The 21,255-nt window shown below is 36.4% G+C and overlaps 1 protein-coding gene across 4 annotated transcripts in view; it reads left to right on the top strand.

Moving 5' to 3' along the window:
- Positions 1-21,255, top strand: part of LOC126299247 (protein SET) — a 61,739-nt gene that overhangs the window by 10,849 nt on the left and 29,635 nt on the right. For all 4 annotated transcript variants that reach the window (XM_049991035.1, XM_049991036.1, XM_049991038.1 and 1 more), the window contains exons 2-5: positions 988-1,100; positions 1,744-1,820; positions 3,889-4,058; positions 17,354-17,445. In XM_049991035.1, coding sequence (XP_049846992.1) covers positions 988-1,100; positions 1,744-1,820; positions 3,889-4,058; positions 17,354-17,445 — 452 coding nt within the window. The remainder of the gene's footprint in view (positions 1-987; positions 1,101-1,743; positions 1,821-3,888; positions 4,059-17,353; positions 17,446-21,255) is intronic.

The following is a 21,255-nucleotide window of genomic DNA, read 5'->3' as shown; positions in this document are numbered from 1 at the left end:
GAGGTCAGAGGAATCAAACAAATGCTTGCCACTCCCATAGAACCATGCCAAATAAAGCACTGTGATGTTAAATGAAACAGCTGTTAAAAATCTCCTTCCTTTTGGTTGTGTTTATTATAACATGTAGTTGCCAGATTTATATAAAATGAAGTCTCTCTAAATACGCCCAAGTAACAGTGAAAATGTGCAACTGAGAAGTCCCTCTCACTCATGAATTGCTTCATTTGTCCATTATTAGGTGTTAAGTGAAATAAGACAGACAAAAATAATGTATGTCATAGAGCATAATGCCCAGTAGCTTAACATAACCAACACTGGGGCATACTGACATGTCATTTGACCTACTTCAGCCACTCATTAAATTCCTGTCACTTATTCGTCAGATGTGATTATTTCCATTGGTACCAGCTGAGGTAGCACAGTGGTTAGCACAATTGATTCACATTCAGGATGACAGCAATTTGAATCACCTTCCAGCCATCCAGATTCAGGTTTTCCGTGAACTCCCTAAATCACTCCAGGCAAATGTCAGGATGGTCCCTTTGTGAAAGGACATGACTAGTTCCCTTCCCCATCCTTTTGTAATCTGAGCTTGTGCTGTTTGTCTAATGACAATGCTGTCAATGGTATTTCAAAAACTCTAACCTTCCTTCTTCCTTTTTAAATTGGCTTTAAGTTGTTAGCAAATACACTACTGATACAGAATCCATGTCTTCAGAAAGTTTTAAATAAATACTAAATTCATTCATGCTGCACATATAAGTGCAGTAGATGGTAAAAGTGTGTCCTAGGTTTGTTTGTGTTTGTTTGTGTGTGTGTGTTTGTGTGTTTGTGTGTTTGTGTGTGTGTGTGTGTGTGTGTGTGTGTGTGTGTGTGTGTGTGTGTGTGTGTGTAAGGGGCGGTGGGGGGGGGGGGTTGTTACGCATGCATGTGTGGGTGTGTGTGGTCATGTAGCTGAAAAGGTACAGTTTCCTGAACTTATACCAGTTTGTCAACCACCCTCAAATTGCAGCAATATTGGAAGAAGAGGAGGAGGACTGTCTTCACTACCTTACAAAGTTGGAAGTTGAAGAATTTGAAGACATCAAATCAGGTTACAGGTACTGGACTGTGTAACAGCTCATACTTCATTTTGTCAGAAGTTCCCAATTGTAGTAATGCTGTAAAATAGAGCCCTAAAACAATTCCACATACCTGTTGGCTTTTGAATTAGAGTAGCAAATAAATTTTAAAGGTACACATATTCAGGATGTTAATTCTTGCAATTTTAATTGTGTCCTTTGCCATTTTAGTGGGTTTTATCTATGAATGTTAGTAGTATATTATTGGAAGGCTGTAGAATAGGACTAGTTGTGTTAAATGAGTTTGCACAGGATTGTTGGTAGTGACGACAATGAGGGTGTGGTGGGAATGCAAGGTGTTGTGTTGACTATAGATTTCAAGTAGGCAATAAGTCAGATAACATGTTTTGTAGCAATGAATTGAAACTTCTCTTGTGTAGTAAATTAACCAAACTGTTGATCTATGCTGTGTACTGGGCAATAGTAAACTTTTAAAGTTGTGACTGAAATTATACCACTTGTATTCATTTCTTTTCATTGATTGTCTGATGCTTTACCAGTCTCTATGCAATTCAAAAAGCATCTTGGCTTACACCAGGTGTATTCTTAAATTAAACTGCAATCAGCTTTTGTGTTTTAATTTGAGGTATTTTCTGACAATAATAGTTCCTTTAATTTTCAGGATAAATTTTCATTTTGAAGAGAATCCCTACTTTGAAAATGCTGTACTCACCAAAGAATTTCACTTGGGAACAACTGGTAAGTCATAGAAGAGGACTTGCAGCTAAAGCAGTTGCTTGTTCTCTTAATTTCTTCAGTTTTGTTGTTGTGGTGATTCACAGATACATTAAACTGCTTAATTTGCTACATTTGTTACAAAATTTAAAAACTCGTATTGTTTTATATGTGGAAAATATCTTCTTAAAATTTTTACTCTTTAAGTGAAGTGTTCTTGTTCGATAGTTGTTTGAATGCGTCTTGCAATGATACTTGTGAAGTGCCGCTTTTACAGAAGAGATACATCTCAGTTCTGTATGTAATCTTTGTCTGTTAGTGGGATTACTTTGAGACTCACGCCTGCCTCTCTCTCTCTCTCTCTCTCTCTCTCTCTCTCTCTCTGTCTGTGTGTGTGTGTGTGTGTGTGTGTGTGTGTGTGTGTGTGTGAGAGAGAGAGAGAGAGAGAGAGAGAGAGAGAGAGAGATGTAATCAGTGCAAGTAGTCCTCATATAACGATCATAGGAGCCATGCAGCAAATTATGTTCCCTACTAACATCTGTGTCCAATAATCTCTCTCTTTGTATGCAGATGTTTGTAGATTCACTGTCAGTTTGTGAACTACACAGACTGTGCATCATTTGTGGCCAACAGTTCAGTGTGAGCAGATGCTGGGTGGATTATGGAGGCTGTGTGAGCCTTCTATCACTACTTATTCCAGGATTTCTGGAAAGTATATGTCAGTCAGTAGAACTGACACATTATTTTATGAATTATTCTGTCTGTGCACTACCTCATAATCTGCATAAAGTGACTACCCTTAGATATGCAGCATGCATGCAAGTGATTTTAAACAATTGAGAATGTCAAGAACATGTTTTGAATCAGTGGAACAGTGCAACAAATATAACTTTCATCTGACTATAAACAAATTAAATGTTGTGTACCCAAGGATTAGTAATGGTACCCCCTCTGTTCCTTCTATACATAAATGATCTAAACTTAAATGTTGATGCACGTAAAACAATCATATTTGCAGATGACACCACAATTCCACTAAAAGGAGACAGCAATGAACAGTTACAGCAGTCAGTAAAAATGGTCACAAAACAACTTAGCAGCTGGGCACAGAATAATCAGCTTGTATTAAACATAAAAAAACATTGCACTAAAATTCCACAATGCTCCTAACAAGGACATGTTTATCCCATTGGTCTCTATCGATGACGAACTAGTTGGAAACGGTACTGAAACCAAATTCTTAGGACTTTGGCTACAGAGCAATGTAAAAGGGGATAAGCATGTTTGAATATCCCAATGGAGAACTGAGCAAAACATTTTACCTTCTTTGCTCACTGATGTCATGCTGTAGTGAGAAAACAGTAATGAATGTATATCATGCCTACCTTCATTCTCATCTTATATATGGGGTAAAATCTAGGGAAACTAAAACATCTAAAAGCACTAGACTGAAAAAACAAACTGCAATATACATGATCACTTTACCAGACAAAACAGAAACTTACATTTAACCCAAATCATCCCAGCTTTATGCCAAAAAGGTACTTTTCATACGGGAGTTAAGATTTATAACAAACTTCCTGAAGACATAAAAGCTATTACTTAGGTCAGTACCTTTGGAAAATCTCTAAGTCATATTTACAGCATCACTGGTTTTACTCCATTGAAGAATATTTAAATTTATGAAGTGTGTTACACAGATACTTATGTACAAAGTGTATTATTGTAACATTAAATAAGTGTGCCTAGAAATGACTTCTAGCTGTATACTTATAATTTGAGTTGTACAATGTCTTACGCATAAACTGCTTTGTAGACAACAGGACCAATAAATACAATACAAATACTGATATATTTCTTAAATTTGGCCAGTAATTATCATAGTGCAACCAATCATTTACTTTGTATAGCAGTGAACTGTGATAGTTTGCTGTCTGCACTACATTTACAGAGCAGAAATGAAAACTATAAACTGCCTTTCATTGGTAGATACCTTGTAGTCACTGCAAGGCAGAACTGCTTTGGCCTAACCAGAAAGAACAGCTACTAGCATGTAATTTTTAAGATGTTGACAATATATTGCCATTTTCAGGGGATCCAGCATCACAGAGTACTCAGATTAGGTGGAAAGATGGCCATGACTTAACAAAGAAAGCAAAAGAGAAGACTGCAGCCAAAGGAAGGAAAAGAGATCTTGATCAGAAAACATTTTTCCATTGGTTCATAGATCATGGAGATCCAGCTGCTGATGACATTGCGGAGGTAAATTGTAGTTGCATAGTGTGGCAGAAGTAATAGCCTTAACAATAATTAGAGAACATTTAAAAATCAATGTATTGAAAAATGTTTTCTTCTGATTTTTATAAATATTGCCTCCTCACTGATGTAATTATTGTATTTTGTGTGTTAAGACTCACATTAGTGTAGTGTTGTGTCTCATAATTTTTATCTGGAAAGAGCCATACAGAAACGGAAGTATGTGACATGACATGCCAGAGTGTAGAGACAAATGAATACACTCTTTTCCATTAAAAAAAATCGAAATCTGCACATTGTGTATCGTACAGGATTCATCTTCTGAAGCACGTTGTTCACTTTACCATGTTGGTGCTACTGTAGCCAGCTTCCTCCATATTATAGATTCCATTACAACTCTTTCAGTTTTCACCTGCTGGGCATTGCCACCCTGCCTCACTCACCCCCCCCCCCCCCTCCCCTTCCCCCAACCCTCCAAAAAAGACATAAGATTTAAGGTTTCAAGCCTAACATCATTTATTGCCACTGTTGTTTTGCTCTAAAAAAAAAGGATGTTAAACCAAAATATGTGCTGTGTGTCAAATTAGTGATCTTGCGGAGCTGTTTCTCATTACTGTGGGTACTATATACTATCACAGTCCAATCCAAGATGCTACCCCTACCTATCTTGAAGGAAACATGATGTTTGTTTCACAGTAAACAAAACAAATAGTATTTCATGCCCATAAATTGTTTAAGGTGGTGGTGGTGGGGGGGGGGGGGGCGGGGGCGGGAGATTTCCTATACAGAATATGCCACAGCATTCTTGGTTGCCAGTGGAGAGAAACTGAAACAGTTGAGGTGTGTAAGAGATGAAAAGAGATGAAAGTGCATTCGTGGTGATGTACTGCAGCACTTGCTTATCTGTGTGGAATGCATCCACATTCATCCATTTACATCAGTCACTGAGAGATTTTGCTTCAGCTTGAATTTCTTCCACAGCTAGCAGACTGTAGAACAGTTAATATGGATTGCCTTTGGAAAGTTGCTGTATCTTTGCTATCACTCCTCTAATTGCTGTAGGCCATTAGAGGGGTAATTTTTGAAAACATTATTGGAACAAGCAGTGATTTGATTTGGTAATTTGAAATGTCTTGATTGCAAATTATTAATAAAAGTTTGTGATAAAGACTGATTATGGTATCTCTAGAGAAACGCTGTCAGCGTAAAATTTTAGCTATTATCATGCACCATGTGGTGAGGGAGCAAAGTTCTGTTCAGCAACTCTTTCAGTGGAATTATGGAACTGTGTTATAACAACTTATGTATAGCATGAGAGCAGCTTAGCAAGTGCTGTGAGAGGCCATTAGAATTTATTATTTTGTATGCAGTACTTTGCTATTTCACAACAATGACACAGGTTTGTTGTTTTTGTTGGATAATTATAAAGAACCTGTGACTTTCATTTTCTGCCTGGACACACACTGTTATGCTTAAAATATTGATTGATGATGTAGCAGTAGCTGTGATTTATAATGAAAGCAGGTTCTCAATAACTGATTGCCGTAATCAGTTGGTTCTGCTATTCAGTTATCAATTTATTATTGTCTAATAGTTGCAGTTTTTGATGTCAACTCCCAAGTCTAATAAAACAATATTGAAACCACTTGTAAATACTCTTGCAAAATTTATAAAAACAAATACTGTTTGTTATTAAAAGATTGTTTTTTGTATTGTTTTTAATAGTCATCTCTACAATGTTTAACATATCTCTCTCTCTCTCTCTCTCTCTCTCTCTCTCTCTCTCTCTCTCTCTCTCACACACACACACACACACACACACACACACACACACACACATTCAAAGTAGTCTGAGTAAAAGAAGAGAAATGCAATATGCTTTTTGTAAACATTTTTTATGCATCTTACTAATGCTAAGCACTCTGAGACATTGCGATCTCCAGTGAAATAATTTGCTAAGTATAATAAACAGTTTTTTTTTTTTTTTAATCTTATGAGACAGTATGTCGGTGCTTACTAAAAACTTCAACATTATTTAACATTAGTTAAGGAGATGTCATTATTTACTGTTAGTGTTGGTTTCAAAAAGTAGAGGTGTTTATCACTGTGTTCAAGTATCAGTTCATCAACTGCACCTGCTAAGGAAGGAAGGTAATAGTTAGGGACCTCTGTGTCTAATACTGATACGACATGTTGCCTGCTGCTGAAAACTGATCTGAGTCAGTGTGGCACATTTGTCTCTTTAGAAAATCATGGTAGTAACATCCAAATGTTAGCTGCTCATATGTGAAGAGTTATGCAACCAGCTATGAGAGTGCTGAAAGTGGATGGGAAGACTCACAAATAAACTAACTACATTTATAGAACATTTTCTTGGTGAAGCTGCCAAGCCAACAGGGTCAAACATTCCACTCTTTGATTTAATATGTGTGTAGTTTCACAATTCACTGGGCAATTTCAAGGCTTTATTTTACCCTTTCTTTATAGATTTTTCAAAATATCTGTAATTAGTTGAAATTTCTTCACTTTGCCATTTGTAAGATCAAGATCAAGGGAACTGCGTGATGGTGAGTTGTGTGTTTAGCAGTACTGTAATTGAAAGACCATTGTTACAGGTGTCTTTATACATGTGTTGTGAACACATTTGGGGTATTGTCTGCACTGAAAGAGTCTGAGCCAGTGAGACATGCCTCTCCTGTTGAAGTCCATGTAGCCACTGATGGGAATGAGTGAGTGGACTCTTTAACAGAAAATTTCAGTGTTAATTGTTTAACAAGTCTTTGTAGTGAAATAATTTGATGCGAGAGAGAGAAATTCCTTTTTGATGCATTTCCTATCCACCAGGTTGGAGAAGCCATCATATGTGATAATAAAAAGCTACATATAATCAATTTTAGTTTGAATGATAATCAGTTATATGATACCCCAGGCTGTATTCTACTTTGTATGGTGACAGTTGCCTGCCCATTTCCAATGCCCGTATTTAGTTAGTGGTGACTATTTGGCCCCACTGTGTTTCAGATTTATATTGCATAGTGATTATATACTGGAAGGTGAGGGGCATGGTGTTCGCAACAGCAGAGATTGGGGTCTTTGTAGCAAAGTGCTCGTATTCAAATGCATCTCTAGATAGAAACTGGTTAATCAGATATTGTGTTTATGCACATCTATACAAATCAGTTCTATGACTAGCTGTTAGTTCTTTGTGTTGTGTATGATGAATTTTCTCCAAAAGAAAATACACAGTCTTCAGGGCTCTAATAAAAAAGAACACTAGTCTATATATAAAAAAATTCTTTGGTTCATAGTTAGTTGGTAATGAAGTATTGCCTACTGCCTGACTGAAAGATAGTGGGACCCCACCTTCAAATGTTGTATATAAGTGCATAATGGAGAACAAAAAATGCTTTGTTTCTGCGAGTATACTTGAATGTTAAAGCATGTGTGTATTGAAGCAGCCTTTCTTAAAGACATGGTCAAGAGAGAAAGCTTACAGTAAAGTTACATCCAGCTCAGTTATGTTTGTTGTATATATACAAGGTAGCCAAGTGTTATACACAAATTTCCAATACAAAATTTATTCTCACTTCTGAAGTCTGTGATAGATTCTTCTGAAACTTGAGGGCATAGGACTCATTCAGTGCTAAAATCTGGAATTAGGAGTCAGAATTAAAATTACATTAGGGAAAGACAGATAAAGCTATTGGTACATAACAGGTGATAGAGAAAAATCTAAAGCAGTAAATGGAATGAAGGTTACAGTCTGTCAAATGCAAGTGCTACTAGCACTCTTTTGTACACTATTTAATTCTATAATGAAATCGGTAGTTATGTACATTTTTTATTTGTTAATAAAATTTCAAATGTATGCAAGTAGGAAGGAGATGGTTTTTTAAAAAATAACTGCTTTCTTCTGGAGTGCTGATAATTCATCCATGGTCATGACTTTTGCTGTTGTGCTGCAACAAAATACAGTTGCCGTAAATTAAAATAAAGAAATATTTCAGGTATACTTTGTTCTCAAATATTGCTTCTCCCTTTCTCTTTCTTTATTTTTAAAGTGTGATCACTTCCTACCTCTCTATGAAGTGTGCTGTTACATATTCATTCCTGTTACAAGAGGTTATTGCCCTTGCACCAATCATATTTACTTACCAAGTATTATATGTGTAATAGAACAGATTTCCTCGTAATCTATATAAAAGGACGTAGCACTTTCATAAAAACAAGAACATTATCCCAACCAAGTATTTAAGCATTCACTCATCATATCACACACACATTACTTATATTGCAATAGTTCTTATCAAATTCATGTCAATACTGTGCTCTTAGTTATCACTGTGTATGCACCATGTGCGACATTTGACAACCAAATATCTTAAGACTGTGCCGGGTACTCTGAACCGAAGATCGTATGTGTAATGTCAGAGACAAGTGGTTAGTGAAATTCAGTAATCAAATGTTGAGTGATCAAATTATATACATAAAGTTTAAGAGTTCCATGTCTTTAACTAAGTGAACGGAGGGAGAAGGATCTTTATATTCATTACAGTGTACGAATTTTGTGAAACTAGTAGCACTAATGATATGCTACATCTTTTTATACAGATTGAGGAATATTGCTTCACTATGTATGTAACGTGAAACAGTAAATATAGTGAACACAAGTGTCCTCTGAAAGGGAATAAATATTCACTGGTGCACTTCATAATGCATCTTATCCAGAGAACTGACTTCAACCAATTTGATTTACTTTGTGATATTTTCAATCTGTTCTCAACACGGGTGCTATGTACACTGTTAATAGAGAAACTGCACTTGTCTTTCTGAAAAATATCACACAGAAGTGATTCTCTGTACTTTGACTCATACTTGTCATTGTTTTGAGAGGCAGGGGTGAATTATGAACAGCAGATTAAAGCTGAAGAAATTGTAGGAAAGTTGGAAATTAAGGAGTTGGTACTAGGATAAACTGAAGTAGATGTTGAAAGTTTAAAAGTGAACATGGGTGACGACTAATACGAGGAAAGAAATAAAATATTATATGAGATGGTAGCTTTGAGAGGTGATACAGTGAAGTTAGCAGATAGTCGAATAGACAAAAAGAGCAGGCCTAGCAGAAAGCCTTTGATAACATGAGGTATTGAACATGATTGACAAGATGAGTCTGTATAAAGAAGCAACAAATGAAGCAGCCAAAAACGAAAACAAACATCTGAAAAATCAGATTGACAGAATGTGCAGAATGGCAAACCATGACTGGCTAGAGAAGAAATGCAAAGCATGTTGAAGCATGCATGACCATAGGACAGATTGATGCCACATAGAGGAAAATTAAACAAATTTTTGATGATAAGAGAAGCAGCTGTATGAAAATGAAAGAATCCAGGTGGCAACCCAGTGCAAAGTAAAGAAAGGAAAGTTGAAAGATAGAAGGGGTGTATAGAAGAGCTATACTAAGCAATCAAACTTGAAGACTAAACTATGAGAAGGGAAGAGGGAGTAGATAAAAATGTGAAGGGAAAAATGATACTGTGAGAAGAATTTGCTACAGCAAAGGAAGATGTAATTTCATCATTCATAAGATTTTCTTAGAATTATTAGGATCTTCAGGAGGACTGACCATGACAACTGTTCCACCTAGTATGGAAGATAAGGGGGAGATCAAGAAGAATGTAATAATCAAAGTTCCATGGAAGGCAGTGGCTAACAGGTGTTACTTACAGAAGACAGGCAGCAGATGCCAACCTTAGGGAAGACCTGTTTGTGTTCCAGAGAAATGAAGGAACACAAGCCAATATGGACTGTACAATTTCTCTTAGAGGAGAGATTAAAAAAAAGAAAAAAGAGGCAAACATTCATTTATAATGTTTATATGCAAACTGCAGCAGTGAATGAAAAGGTCCAGGGAGCCATATAGTTTCATTTGATTAAAGCATCTCTATGTGGGTTTCAGGCAGGAGCCCCATTTCATTCGATACTGAGGTGCTATTCCAGTACAGTTGGAGAGCCTCTGCAATTATGTCAAGAGTTTAGGGGCATAACAAAGTGGGCTTGAGGGGTGAATGGGAATTTGGATAGAGGAGGGAGGCACGCTATTGTAGTATGTGCAGTTGTGCAAAGCCTCTGTGGAAGGGTGGCATAGTGGTTAGCGCATCTCTCATGTGAGCCTGAGACCCAGTATTGAATCCTGGCCTTGGTACAAATTTTCATTCGTTGCTTTAGTCTGCATATATACATTATAGATGTTTGAAGCTTGTCAGGGTCTCTGGAACTATATAGTTTCACTTAATTTATAGCATTATTAGATTATTAAAAAGCTTTAGACACTGTTAACTAGAATACACAATTTGAAATTCTGAAGTTACTGGGGGAAAATTACAGGGAGGGAAAGGTCACCTACAACTTGTATGGAAACTGGACTGCAGTTTTAAGAGTTGAAAGACGAGAAAGGGAGACAGTAGTTCAGGAAGGAGTGCGAGTTTTTTAGTCTATCACCAGTGTTCTTCAATATGGCACGTTGAGCAAACAGTAAAGAAAGCAAATGAGAAATAACTAGCAATGGCGGGAGTAAAGGGGATATAAAATACATATTGGGAATAACAAGAAAAGTATTTTTGAAAAATACAGATTTGGGAACATCGAATACATAAATTACAATGTATTGTCCACTGCTATTATTGATTTCGACTTGACGTGTTCAAGCAGTCTAAAAGAAAGAGAGAAATTGTGTGGCACTACTTAGTCATTTTAATTTGCAACTATTTATCGTAGAACATATAAGAGACACACATGTTGTCTTAGGGTGGATAAAAGTTCGGAATATAATCACCATAAAAAGACAGTGATAGACTTCCTTGTGATCCACAAGTTACATACAAAATCCATCAGATACAATAATAAATATTAGTAGAGATAGACCCTTCAGTTGGCAGCTGTAAACTTGCACAGTATAGACTGGTGTATGTAGACACTCCTACACATATGAGCAGCACCTGTTTAATTTTTATGTAAGTTAATGGTATATTCAGTTCATTACGTACAGCACATTGATAAAATAACTGCAGAACTAGAAGAATTGCATTTAAAGGTAGAGCCTGTTATATTAATTAATTCCATGTTCTATAATTTTTGTTAAAATAATGTGGAGAAAATAAAGTTACGGGCCACTTCTGCGTGACTTGTTAGTTTGAAAGATCAAATGCTGATCATTTACAGATCATTGGCTTCAGTTTAAGAAAATTAACTTCTTAGTTTTTGACGTAGCTCATAATTAAAATTAACAACCAGGTATTTTTTTCCCCAAAATATTTGTTTCCGTACAAGACATTCTACTAGTTTTAGATAAAAACTTGACTGTAGAGTATGAGTTAATGTTTCTTTCACCTGCAACAGCTTCATGCCAGATGCTCGGCATGTTTAGCAACCAATACTTGATAATGAGTAATCAATATACTCTAGTCACAAGTGCCTAGAAAAGTATAAATGTTAAAGAATAGCTCTGTGACTAGCTATGAATGAAAAATTGCCTGTGATTTAACAGGAGAACTGAAAAAAAAAAAGATTATACTCCTCTTGTTCATTAAGAATGCTACAGTAAAACTCCTTTTCAGTGACTCGCTGAGGACCCAAATATTTCTTCCATCTCTAGGAGTTGTCCTTAATTGGTGGTTTTTCCTAGTTATGTAGAAGGAGTGACTCAGAATCATATTTAATTATAAACTCGCCAGTAATCGGCTACAGATTTAAGTATAGTATTACTTGAGTACAGTACTATTGTACCTAGGAGAGAGAGAGAGAGAGAGCAATTCAGTCAGCTTATCTTGAGTTTTTATTGTGATATTTCAAGATGACATGCTTAACCACTGGATTGTATAAGCACAACTGTCTTGAAATCATTCAGTGTGATGCGCTTTTCTTAGTCACCACCATAATTGTTTCCTGTTATTTATTTGTTCTGTCCTTCCTGTGAATTATCTTGACTGAAAGTGTCACTCCAGTTTTTTGACTTTTCTTAGAATTGACTCACTCACATTAACTCTTTCGCTGCTACAGATGTATTCTTCACATTCCGTGCCGAGGTGGGTTTGTTATGTCTGTACTGCTCGCCTCATGCTGGTGCCTATGCTGAGAGATGGTGTTCTGGCCAATATGAAACACCTACTATCCAATTTTTGTTTAAATTATTAGAGGAAAATACTTGATTTTCGCACTCCTTACAATATGATATCGGTACTCTGTAAAGAACTGAATTACTTTTCGTTATATGCTATAGTTACTGTGTTGCATCAAATCAAGTAAAAAATTGTAAGATATTGTAAAGATTTTGCAGAGATAAAAACACATTACGTTAACTTTGCATATTGGTTGGTTTTAGCTCATATATTGCAATAAATGAAATGTAGGTAAGATATCAAAATTTTATTTAAAATCGAGAGTAGATGTGTATCTTGATTTGTACTACAGTATATATCTGAACGTCAGTCGCATGCGATGTGCCAATTACATCTTTTCACATTTTGAATGATTTGATCATAACAATCATCATAACACACAAATTATTGAAGACTGCATGTAAGGAGTCATATATGTTGTGTGATAAGTACTCAGAACTTTTTTATTCACCTAAGTATGGAAGTAACTTGTCTGCAGCAGTAAGAGGTCAGTGGCTCAGAACACATTCAGACATCCATAGCACTGTAGGAAAATGCGCACATAAACATGTTCACAACACTTACGGAATGGCGTAGGTGGATGTGTGTACACATCAGGCAGCAGCGAAAGGGTTAAAAGAGGAATAGTACTTCCTGACAGTGTCAATTGCTTGCACAGCAGTTAAAAAAGCAGTCACCTCCTCCTCCTCCTCCTCCTCCTCCATCATTGTCACCTCGCTGTGTTCTTCCACTACAATTTCTGTCATTCATCTTTATTGTGGATGTCAGAATGCAATCATCATAAGAAAAAAGTCCTGGAATGTCAGATTTTCAGAAACATTTGTGATGCTAGTCGATTCTTCTTCTGGAACAACACCAACTTCAACAGCAGCTGATGTACCACAACCAGCCTTTGTGAAAAAATTTACCAAAACATGTTGTTATGCACTATTCCAGGAAGCAACAAACATATGCATAGTGTGTAGAATGTCGAGTCTCATCACTTCCTCCTCTCAAGCTATGTAATTGACTTCGAGACAACTGCTGCTCTGTTTCTGTATGTAAGAGAGAGTTTTATGCCCAGGTCCAGAAGGTGCAGATTGATATGCAGTTTGGTAGATGTGTTGTTTACATTCCTCAGAAATGGTGTTTCCTTTGGCTGTGCAGGGCATCGGTTGATAATAAGCACTATTTTTCCTGCCTGCTGCACCCATCTTAGCATTTAAACGCCTGAAAAAATCTTGTGAAGATTTCAGATGTCTTCTAGGCATTGCTGTTGTACTAATAAGTATAAGGTAGTGTTTCTATGTTTTAAAAACATATAAGAGATTTAAAGTCCCCTGCATCAGTGGAGGCAATTTCTCACTTCCATCACTATTTACCCACAATATAGTAGTCATTCATTCTTTGCTTTGTTTAATACCACAGCATTTTTCTCCCTTAACAGAATACATTTTTGCAGGAGGTATTAGGTTGGTGCATAAGTTTGTAGTGTTTTGCCATATGTTTATTAAACACAACAACTACACACAACAAAGATCTTAGTCATCAGTAATAAATTCTCCTTCACTATTTTCAACAGTGTGCCAATGCTGGGGCACTTTCCAATTCCCCAACTGTAGAAATGTAATGGTTTTGAGGTGAAGAACTCATCAAGCCATGTTCGGAGTAAGTTTTCATCAGGAAAGGAAGGTCTTTGAAGGTTTTTAGGTAGAGTGGAAAAGGTGAAAAAGTGAGGCGCAAGGTAAGGGGAGAAGGTGGGTGTGGAATAACTTCCCAAAGCAACTCCTGTGTGGTTTTTTTTGTCAGACTAGCAGAATGCAGGCAGGTATTAACATGGAGTAGCGTCACTTCAGTGTTTTCCTGGTCATCATTTTTGGATTGTGTTTGCAAGATATCTCACTTGCCGACTATAAAAGTCGGCAGTGTTTTTTACACCTCAGGGAAGCAATTCGTAGTACACAACACTGTCGTTCTTTCATCAGATGCATAACATAATCTTTTGTGTGTGCGTGCATCTCTTTGTATGGGGAGTTGCTGCTTTATTTGGGCTCAGCCATTCATTTCTGTTCCTTATGTTAACGTAAAGACACCATTTCTCACCACCAGTAACAATGCGGGACAGAAATGAGCATTGTTGTTCATGAGCTAATTGATGACAAGCAAACAGAGATGCACATATTTCCACCTGCAGATTTGTGTGGTTTTGCACGATGATGGAATGATCACAGTTCATCACATTTGCCAGATCTCGAGTATACTAATGTGGATCATTGTGGATTAATGTGTTTGAATGATGCTCATCAAATTGTGAAGGTCTTCCTCAATGTGGACAGTCACTAATGTCAAAATGATCCTCTTTAAGATGAGAAAACCATTTGCTTGCCGTGTCCTGCCCAGTGGCATTATCCCAATACACAGCACAAATGTTTCTGGCTGCCTCTGCTGCTGTCACCTGGTACCGAACATAAACAGGAGAGTATGTTGGTAAAGTTCAAATTTCTCCACTTTGTACTTCATTTTCTAAGAGCCACAAATGTACTCAGTTTGACCAAATGTCAAAATGGCAGTATGTAAACTAAAATAGCAACAGTGAACCACAAATAAAAAATGGCAATTGACAAATAAACCGATAATAACTGGAATACAGATGTGCAATGCAGAAATAATATGGACTTATTCAGCAACCTAATAAATTGTAAAAGACGCCAGTTTCATCTGTGTTATAAATGCTGTGGGGCCCGTAATCGTGTGTTAATAATTTCTTCCAATGATTTGCACTTTCTACGTCGACTCTCTCCACTTACACTCTGAAATCGGAGACTGACCCCCCCCCCCCCCTTAAAAAAAATTATCCAACCATCCATTTGACATACTGGGCAATTTGACATATTTTTAAAAGAATTGTTCCTGTATTGCTAAGTGTTGACATCTGAATGTTCTTCCTGTTGCAGAGGAATCTCTAGCTCCAACATTTAATAACACTTTCTTGTTTTTGAGAGTGCCTCACAATGAGGACAGTGCCAAACACTTCTTCGCAATGTCAAAAAAACTTTTATGTTGCAATTGTCTTCGATGTTGTGGATGATCGTCAGCTTTTGCTGAATCATAAGCTATCTGTGTTCGCAGGCCATAACTCCACAAAAGTGCAACTGATAGTCAACAGCAAAATGACAACACTCTGTGTCTCTCACTTTGTAACACAGTAACTATGATGTCAGTTCGTTTGACTAGGTTAGCATTGTAGGCAAGGTGGAAATTGATTTCCCCCCCCCCCCCTTCTCTCTCTCTCTCTCTCTCTCTCTCTCTCTCTCTCTCTCTCTCTCTCTCTCTCTCTCTCTGTGTGTGTGTGTGTGTGTGTGTGTGTGTGTGTGTGTGTGTGTGTGTGTTTGTTGTTGTTGTTCTTTCTTAGCATAAGTTAGTTGAATTAGTGTGTAAGCCTTGGGGCCAATGACCTCAGCAGTTTGGTCCTATTGCCCTTACCACAAATTTCCAATTTTAAAATGGATCTTTGTTCCTTTCCACAACTGAAGAAAATTCGTGTCAAATTTTCCCCGTTCGTCAATGGTATCATCATCTTAATAGGTGAGGTCTCATATGTGCACTGAGGTGCTTCTAAACTCTCAGTTGATTAAAGTTATAGGCTTTCAAAGTTTTCATTAATCATCTGAGTATTTGTGCTTCATTTATATTATTCTGTTTTAATTGCTCTGAAGACGGGGTAGGACGTCAAATTTCCACTGACTATACTTTCACAAATAAATTCATATAAGGAAGGGTTCAGGATTCACACTCATAGCAGTGGAAGTTCGGAAACACAATTATTATTATTATTATTATTATTATTATTATTATTATTTTTACATGTGAAATTTCACAATTTTTTGACTTACTATTGGCTGCATTTGTTGCTATAGGTACATTTTTCTGCATAAATAAGAGATTCTTCAATGATTTTTGGACAGCATACAAACCATACTTACAAGTGAAAGAGACTCTAAAATTGATTTAATTTATGAAAAATTGAATGAGCTGTTGCATTTTAAACTTCATGATCAGAAAAACACACATTTCCAATTTTAAAATGGATCTTTGTTCCTTTCCACAACTGAAGAAAATTCGTGTCAAATTTTCCCCGTTCGTCAATGGTATCATCATCTTAATAGGTGAGGTCTCATATGTGCACTGAGGTGCTTCTAAACTCTCAGTTGATTAAAGTTATAGGCTTTCAAAGTTTTCATTAATCATCTGAGTATTTGTGCTTCATTTATATTATTCTGTTTTATTGCTCTGAAGACGGGGTAGGACGTCAAATTTCCACTGACCAAACTTTCACAAATAAATTCATATAAGGAAGGGTTCAGGATTCACACTCATAGCAGTGGAAGTTCGGAAACACAATTATTATTATTATTATTATTATTATTATTATTATTATTTTTACATGTGAAATTTCACAATTTTTTGACTTACTATTGGCTGCATTTGTTGCTATAGGTACATTTTTCTGCATAAATAAGAGATTCTTCAATGATTTTTGGACAGCATACAAACCATACTTACAAGTGAAAGAGACTCTAAAATTGATTTAATTTATGAAAAATTGAATGAGCTGTTGCATTTTAAACTTCATGTTCAGAAAAAACGCAAATTTTATAGTTAATAGATTTGGAAAATTTTGCTGCCCATGTGGCATCCTACCTCCCCTTAAAATCACTTTTATAATGCTAACTCTAGCTTAATTTTTCATGTATATACAGTTTTCAGTGTTCACTACAACATCAACATTGGTAACTATATGTTTAATATGGAAAATCAATTAACAAACTCCAGGAAACCGAACGGAAATTACAAGTTAAGTCACTAGAAAAAACACCTAAAATTTTAAATGGAGATTTCTGTGTATTACTTGATAGTTCCTAGCCAAATAATGCTTGCTGTCTTCCCCCCCCCCTCTCTCTCTCTCTCTCTCTCTCTCTCTCTCTCTCTCTCTCTCTCTCTCTCTCTCTCTCTCTCTCTCTCTCTCTCTCTCCATACTCTGGCAGACTCTTTTGGTAATTCTGGTAAAACATAATTGTGAGTGCTCTGTGATGCAGTTTTATTGCTGCACTGATATATATACAAATGAACTTTCTTGTTTGACAGGTTATAAAGGACGATATGTGGCCAAATCCTTTGCAGTATTACTTGGTTCCAGATATTGAAGTTGAAAACGGTGTTGAGGGTGAAGATGGCAGGTAATTTTTAGTGTGTTGCTTTGTTAACATTTAAAATGGACTGTTCTCTTTCAGTGGTAAAGAACAATTAAATTTTGATATTCTAAGAATTTGCATTTTAGAAATTAGTTCCACCCTTAAACAATTATAATGTTTATAATGTCATTGGGGTCTGCAATATTACTCTTGCGACAATATTACAGTTATCAGCATTAGTTGGAATTTAAGTTTAAAATCAAACTTTCTGGTGTTTTCTTCTGACAGTACAGGAAAAGTTGAGGTACTACTGTAAATAAGATCAGTTTCATTCATTACAAACATTTTTAAGTAGTGTAAACTTGACCATAAACTGGATACAAAAGCTAAATGGTTGATTGCTGTTCAATGGATCATTTTTTTTAATAAATAGTAATGATTTGGAGCGAGTCATTTTATATGCTAAAAATTTACAATTGTTTTTATTTTTTAATAAAGATGTATGAATGTTAGTTAATTGTTCCTACCCATCACTTTTATTCATTACAGTAAAAGAAATTCTTGTATGGAATAGGAGTTATGAGAGAACTTCCTACTTTGCTGTCTAAGTGATGAAAAATTATAGGTCCAGCATTGCCCACCCCTTTTTGTGCTACAGGTTGCTTTTGAGCAGTGAAGATGCTTTTTCTTAAAGATGAGTGACCTGAGAAAATTATTTTTTATGACCATATGTCAGCTTATAAATTTCTCTCCCCAATATTTGCTGTGGTTCAAAGTGAAATGCGGCTGAACTAACTAGTTTTAAGAGTTCCAAAATGTGCTTTCTCCAGTTAACACTCTCATGTATGTGGACACTTAAAAATTCCAAAGTTTCCCCTCCGTTTATTATTTGCGTACCATCTGTTACAGTTATCACTGATATAGTACTGCCAGATGTGCAGAACTGAATATGTTGTCTGTTTGAAACTGATCATTTGCAGAAAAACATTACTTTTCTGATACTTTGAAGAACATTGTTTACCGTATTATTTGTTGCTGTACGCATGCTTGGATTGATTACGCTATGTTATCTGCAAAGGAACTAGTTCAGCTTATTGTATATTCAGGGTGTATACACCCCGGGGCAACCGGAAAATCCGGGAAAAACCGGAGAATTTTCTGATCAGGGAAAAACTCGGGTAATTTTTCAAAATTCTGAGAATTTTTCATTGTTTTAGTTCTCAGTTAAATTTTTTTAATTTTGACTGGTAATAACTGATACTGTAAAAAGAATGTTACTGTATCTTGCTGCTGGACATTAATACTGTAGCAATAAAACATAAACGAGAGCCAAAAATCAAAATAAAACTTAAGTTACAGAAGAAATGTGCCATTTACAACAATAAAACACTGTGCATGCACAAGCGTCTGGCAACAGCAAAATATGTCAAAGGGCTTAGGACAAAGACCATGCAATACTTTGTGACATTTTGAAAGCTTCTATTCTCTTTTTGTCTAAGCTATTTATCGTCCATGTTTCACTTCCATACATGGCTACACTCCATACAAATACTTTCAGAAACAGCTTCCTGACACTTAAATCTATACTCTATGTTAACAAATTTCTCTTCTTCAGAAACTCTTTCCTTGCCATTGCCAGTCTACATTTTATATCCTCTCTACTTAGACCATCATCAGTTATTTTGCTCCCCAAATAGCAAAACTCCTTTACTACTTTAAGTGTTTCATTTCCTAATCTAATTCCCTCAGCATCACCCGACTTAATTCGACTACATTCTATTATCCTCGTTTTGCTTTTGTTGATGTTCATCTTATATCCTCCTTTCAAGGCACTGTCCACTCCGTTCAACTGCTCCTCCAAGTCCTTTGCTGTCTCTGACAGAATTACGATGACATCGGCGAACCTCAAAGTTTTTATTTCTTCTCCATGGATTTTAATACCTACTCCGAATTTTTCTGTTATTTCCTTCACTGCTGGTTTTATATGGAGATTGAATAACATCGGGGAGAGGCTACAACCCTGTCTCACTCCCTTCCCAACCACTGCTTCCCTTTCATGCCCCCTCGTCTCTTATAGCTGCCATCTGGTTTCTGTACAAATTGTAAATAGCCTTTCGCTCCCTGTATTTTACCCCTGCCACTCAGAATTTGAAAGAGAGTATTCCAGTCAACATTGTCAAAAGCTTTCTCTAAGTCCACAAAAGCTAGAAACATAGGTTTGCCTTTTCTTAATCTTTCTTCTAAGATAATTCGTAAGATCAGTATTGTCTCAAGTGTTCCAACATTTCTACGGATTGATCTCCCCCAAGGTCAGCTTCTACCAGTTTTTCCATTCATCTGTAAAGAATTCGCGTTAGTATTTTGCAGCTGTGACTGATTATAAACTGATAGTTCGGTAATTTTCACATCTGTCAACACCTGCTTTCTTTGGCATTGGAATTATTATATTCTTCTTGAAGTCTGAGGGTATTTTGCCTGTCTCATACATCTTGCTCATCAGATGGTAGAGTTTTGTCATGACTGGCTCTCCCAAGGTCATCAGTAGTTCTAATGGAATGTTGTCTACTTCCAGGGCCTTGTTTCGACTCAGGTCTTTCAGTGCTCTGTCAAACTCATCACGCAATGTTGTATCTCCCATTTCATCTTCATCGTTTTCCATTCTCATAATATTGTCCTCAGGTGCATTGTCCTTGTATAGACCCTCTGTATACTCTTTCCATCTTTCTGCTTTCCCTTCTTTGCTTAGAACTGGGTTTCCATCTGAGCTCTTGATATTCATGCAAGTGTTTCTTCTTTCTCCAAAGATCTCTTTAATTTTCCTGTAGGCAGTATCTATCTTACCCCTAATGAGATATGCCTTTACATCCCTCCTTTTTTTTCTCTAGCCATCCCTGCTTAGTCATTTTGCACTTTCTGTCGATCTCATTTTTGAGACGTTTGTATTCCTTTTTGCCTGCTTCATTTTTTGCATTTTTATATTTCCTCCTTTCATCAATTAAATTCAATATTACTTCTGTTACCCAAAGATTTCCACTAACCCTTGTCTTTTTACCTACTTGATCCTCTGCTGCCTTCACTACTTCATCCCTCAAAGCTACCCATTCTTCTTCTACTGTATTTCTTTACCCCATTCCTGTCAATTGTTCCCTTATGCTCTCCCTGAAACTCTGTACTACAACCTCTGGTTTAGTCAGTTTATCCAGGTCCCATCTCCTTAAATTCCCACCTTTTTGAAGTTTCATCAGTTTTAATCTACAGTTCATAACCAATAGATTGTGGTCAGAGTCCACATCTGCCCCTGGAATGTCTTACAATTTAAAACCTGGTTCCTAAATCTCTATCTTACCATTATATAATCTATCTGATACCTTCTAGTATCTCCAGGATTCTTCCATGTACAGTACTAGTACTCCAAGAAAATGTACATCCCAAAAAGACACTGAAAAGCTTAATATCAGGTTGGGGGCCTTCTTCATTTGAATTAGGATGTACGAATGTGCACTTCAAGCTGATTTACACAATTCAATACATTTTACAAACTTAGGATGCTCTTAGAGTATCCTCTGATGCCTTGTTTCTGACGTAATGTAAGATATATTCATGCTTTATACTTATGAACATATGAGTGTCATATGCTATCGTAGTTGTGCAAGCGCAGTAACACATGTTTTCTGACACTCTCTGCTAACTGCTGAAACGAACCTATTTCTAACAGTCTTGGGGAAAATATTACGAATAGTGGTTTGAAAAGCATTACTTTCAAAGTAAATTTCTTTTTACCCAAGTTGAATTATGTTACATGTGAGAATGTGGGATGAATTTCTTAAATCACAGAGCGTTTGACTGTCGTCTAAA

This window comes from Schistocerca gregaria, chromosome X, assembly GCF_023897955.1.
Source record: "Schistocerca gregaria isolate iqSchGreg1 chromosome X, iqSchGreg1.2, whole genome shotgun sequence".
Taxonomy (NCBI): Eukaryota; Metazoa; Arthropoda; class Insecta; order Orthoptera; family Acrididae; genus Schistocerca; species Schistocerca gregaria.
This window is presented reverse-complemented; position numbering and strand designations above follow the sequence as displayed.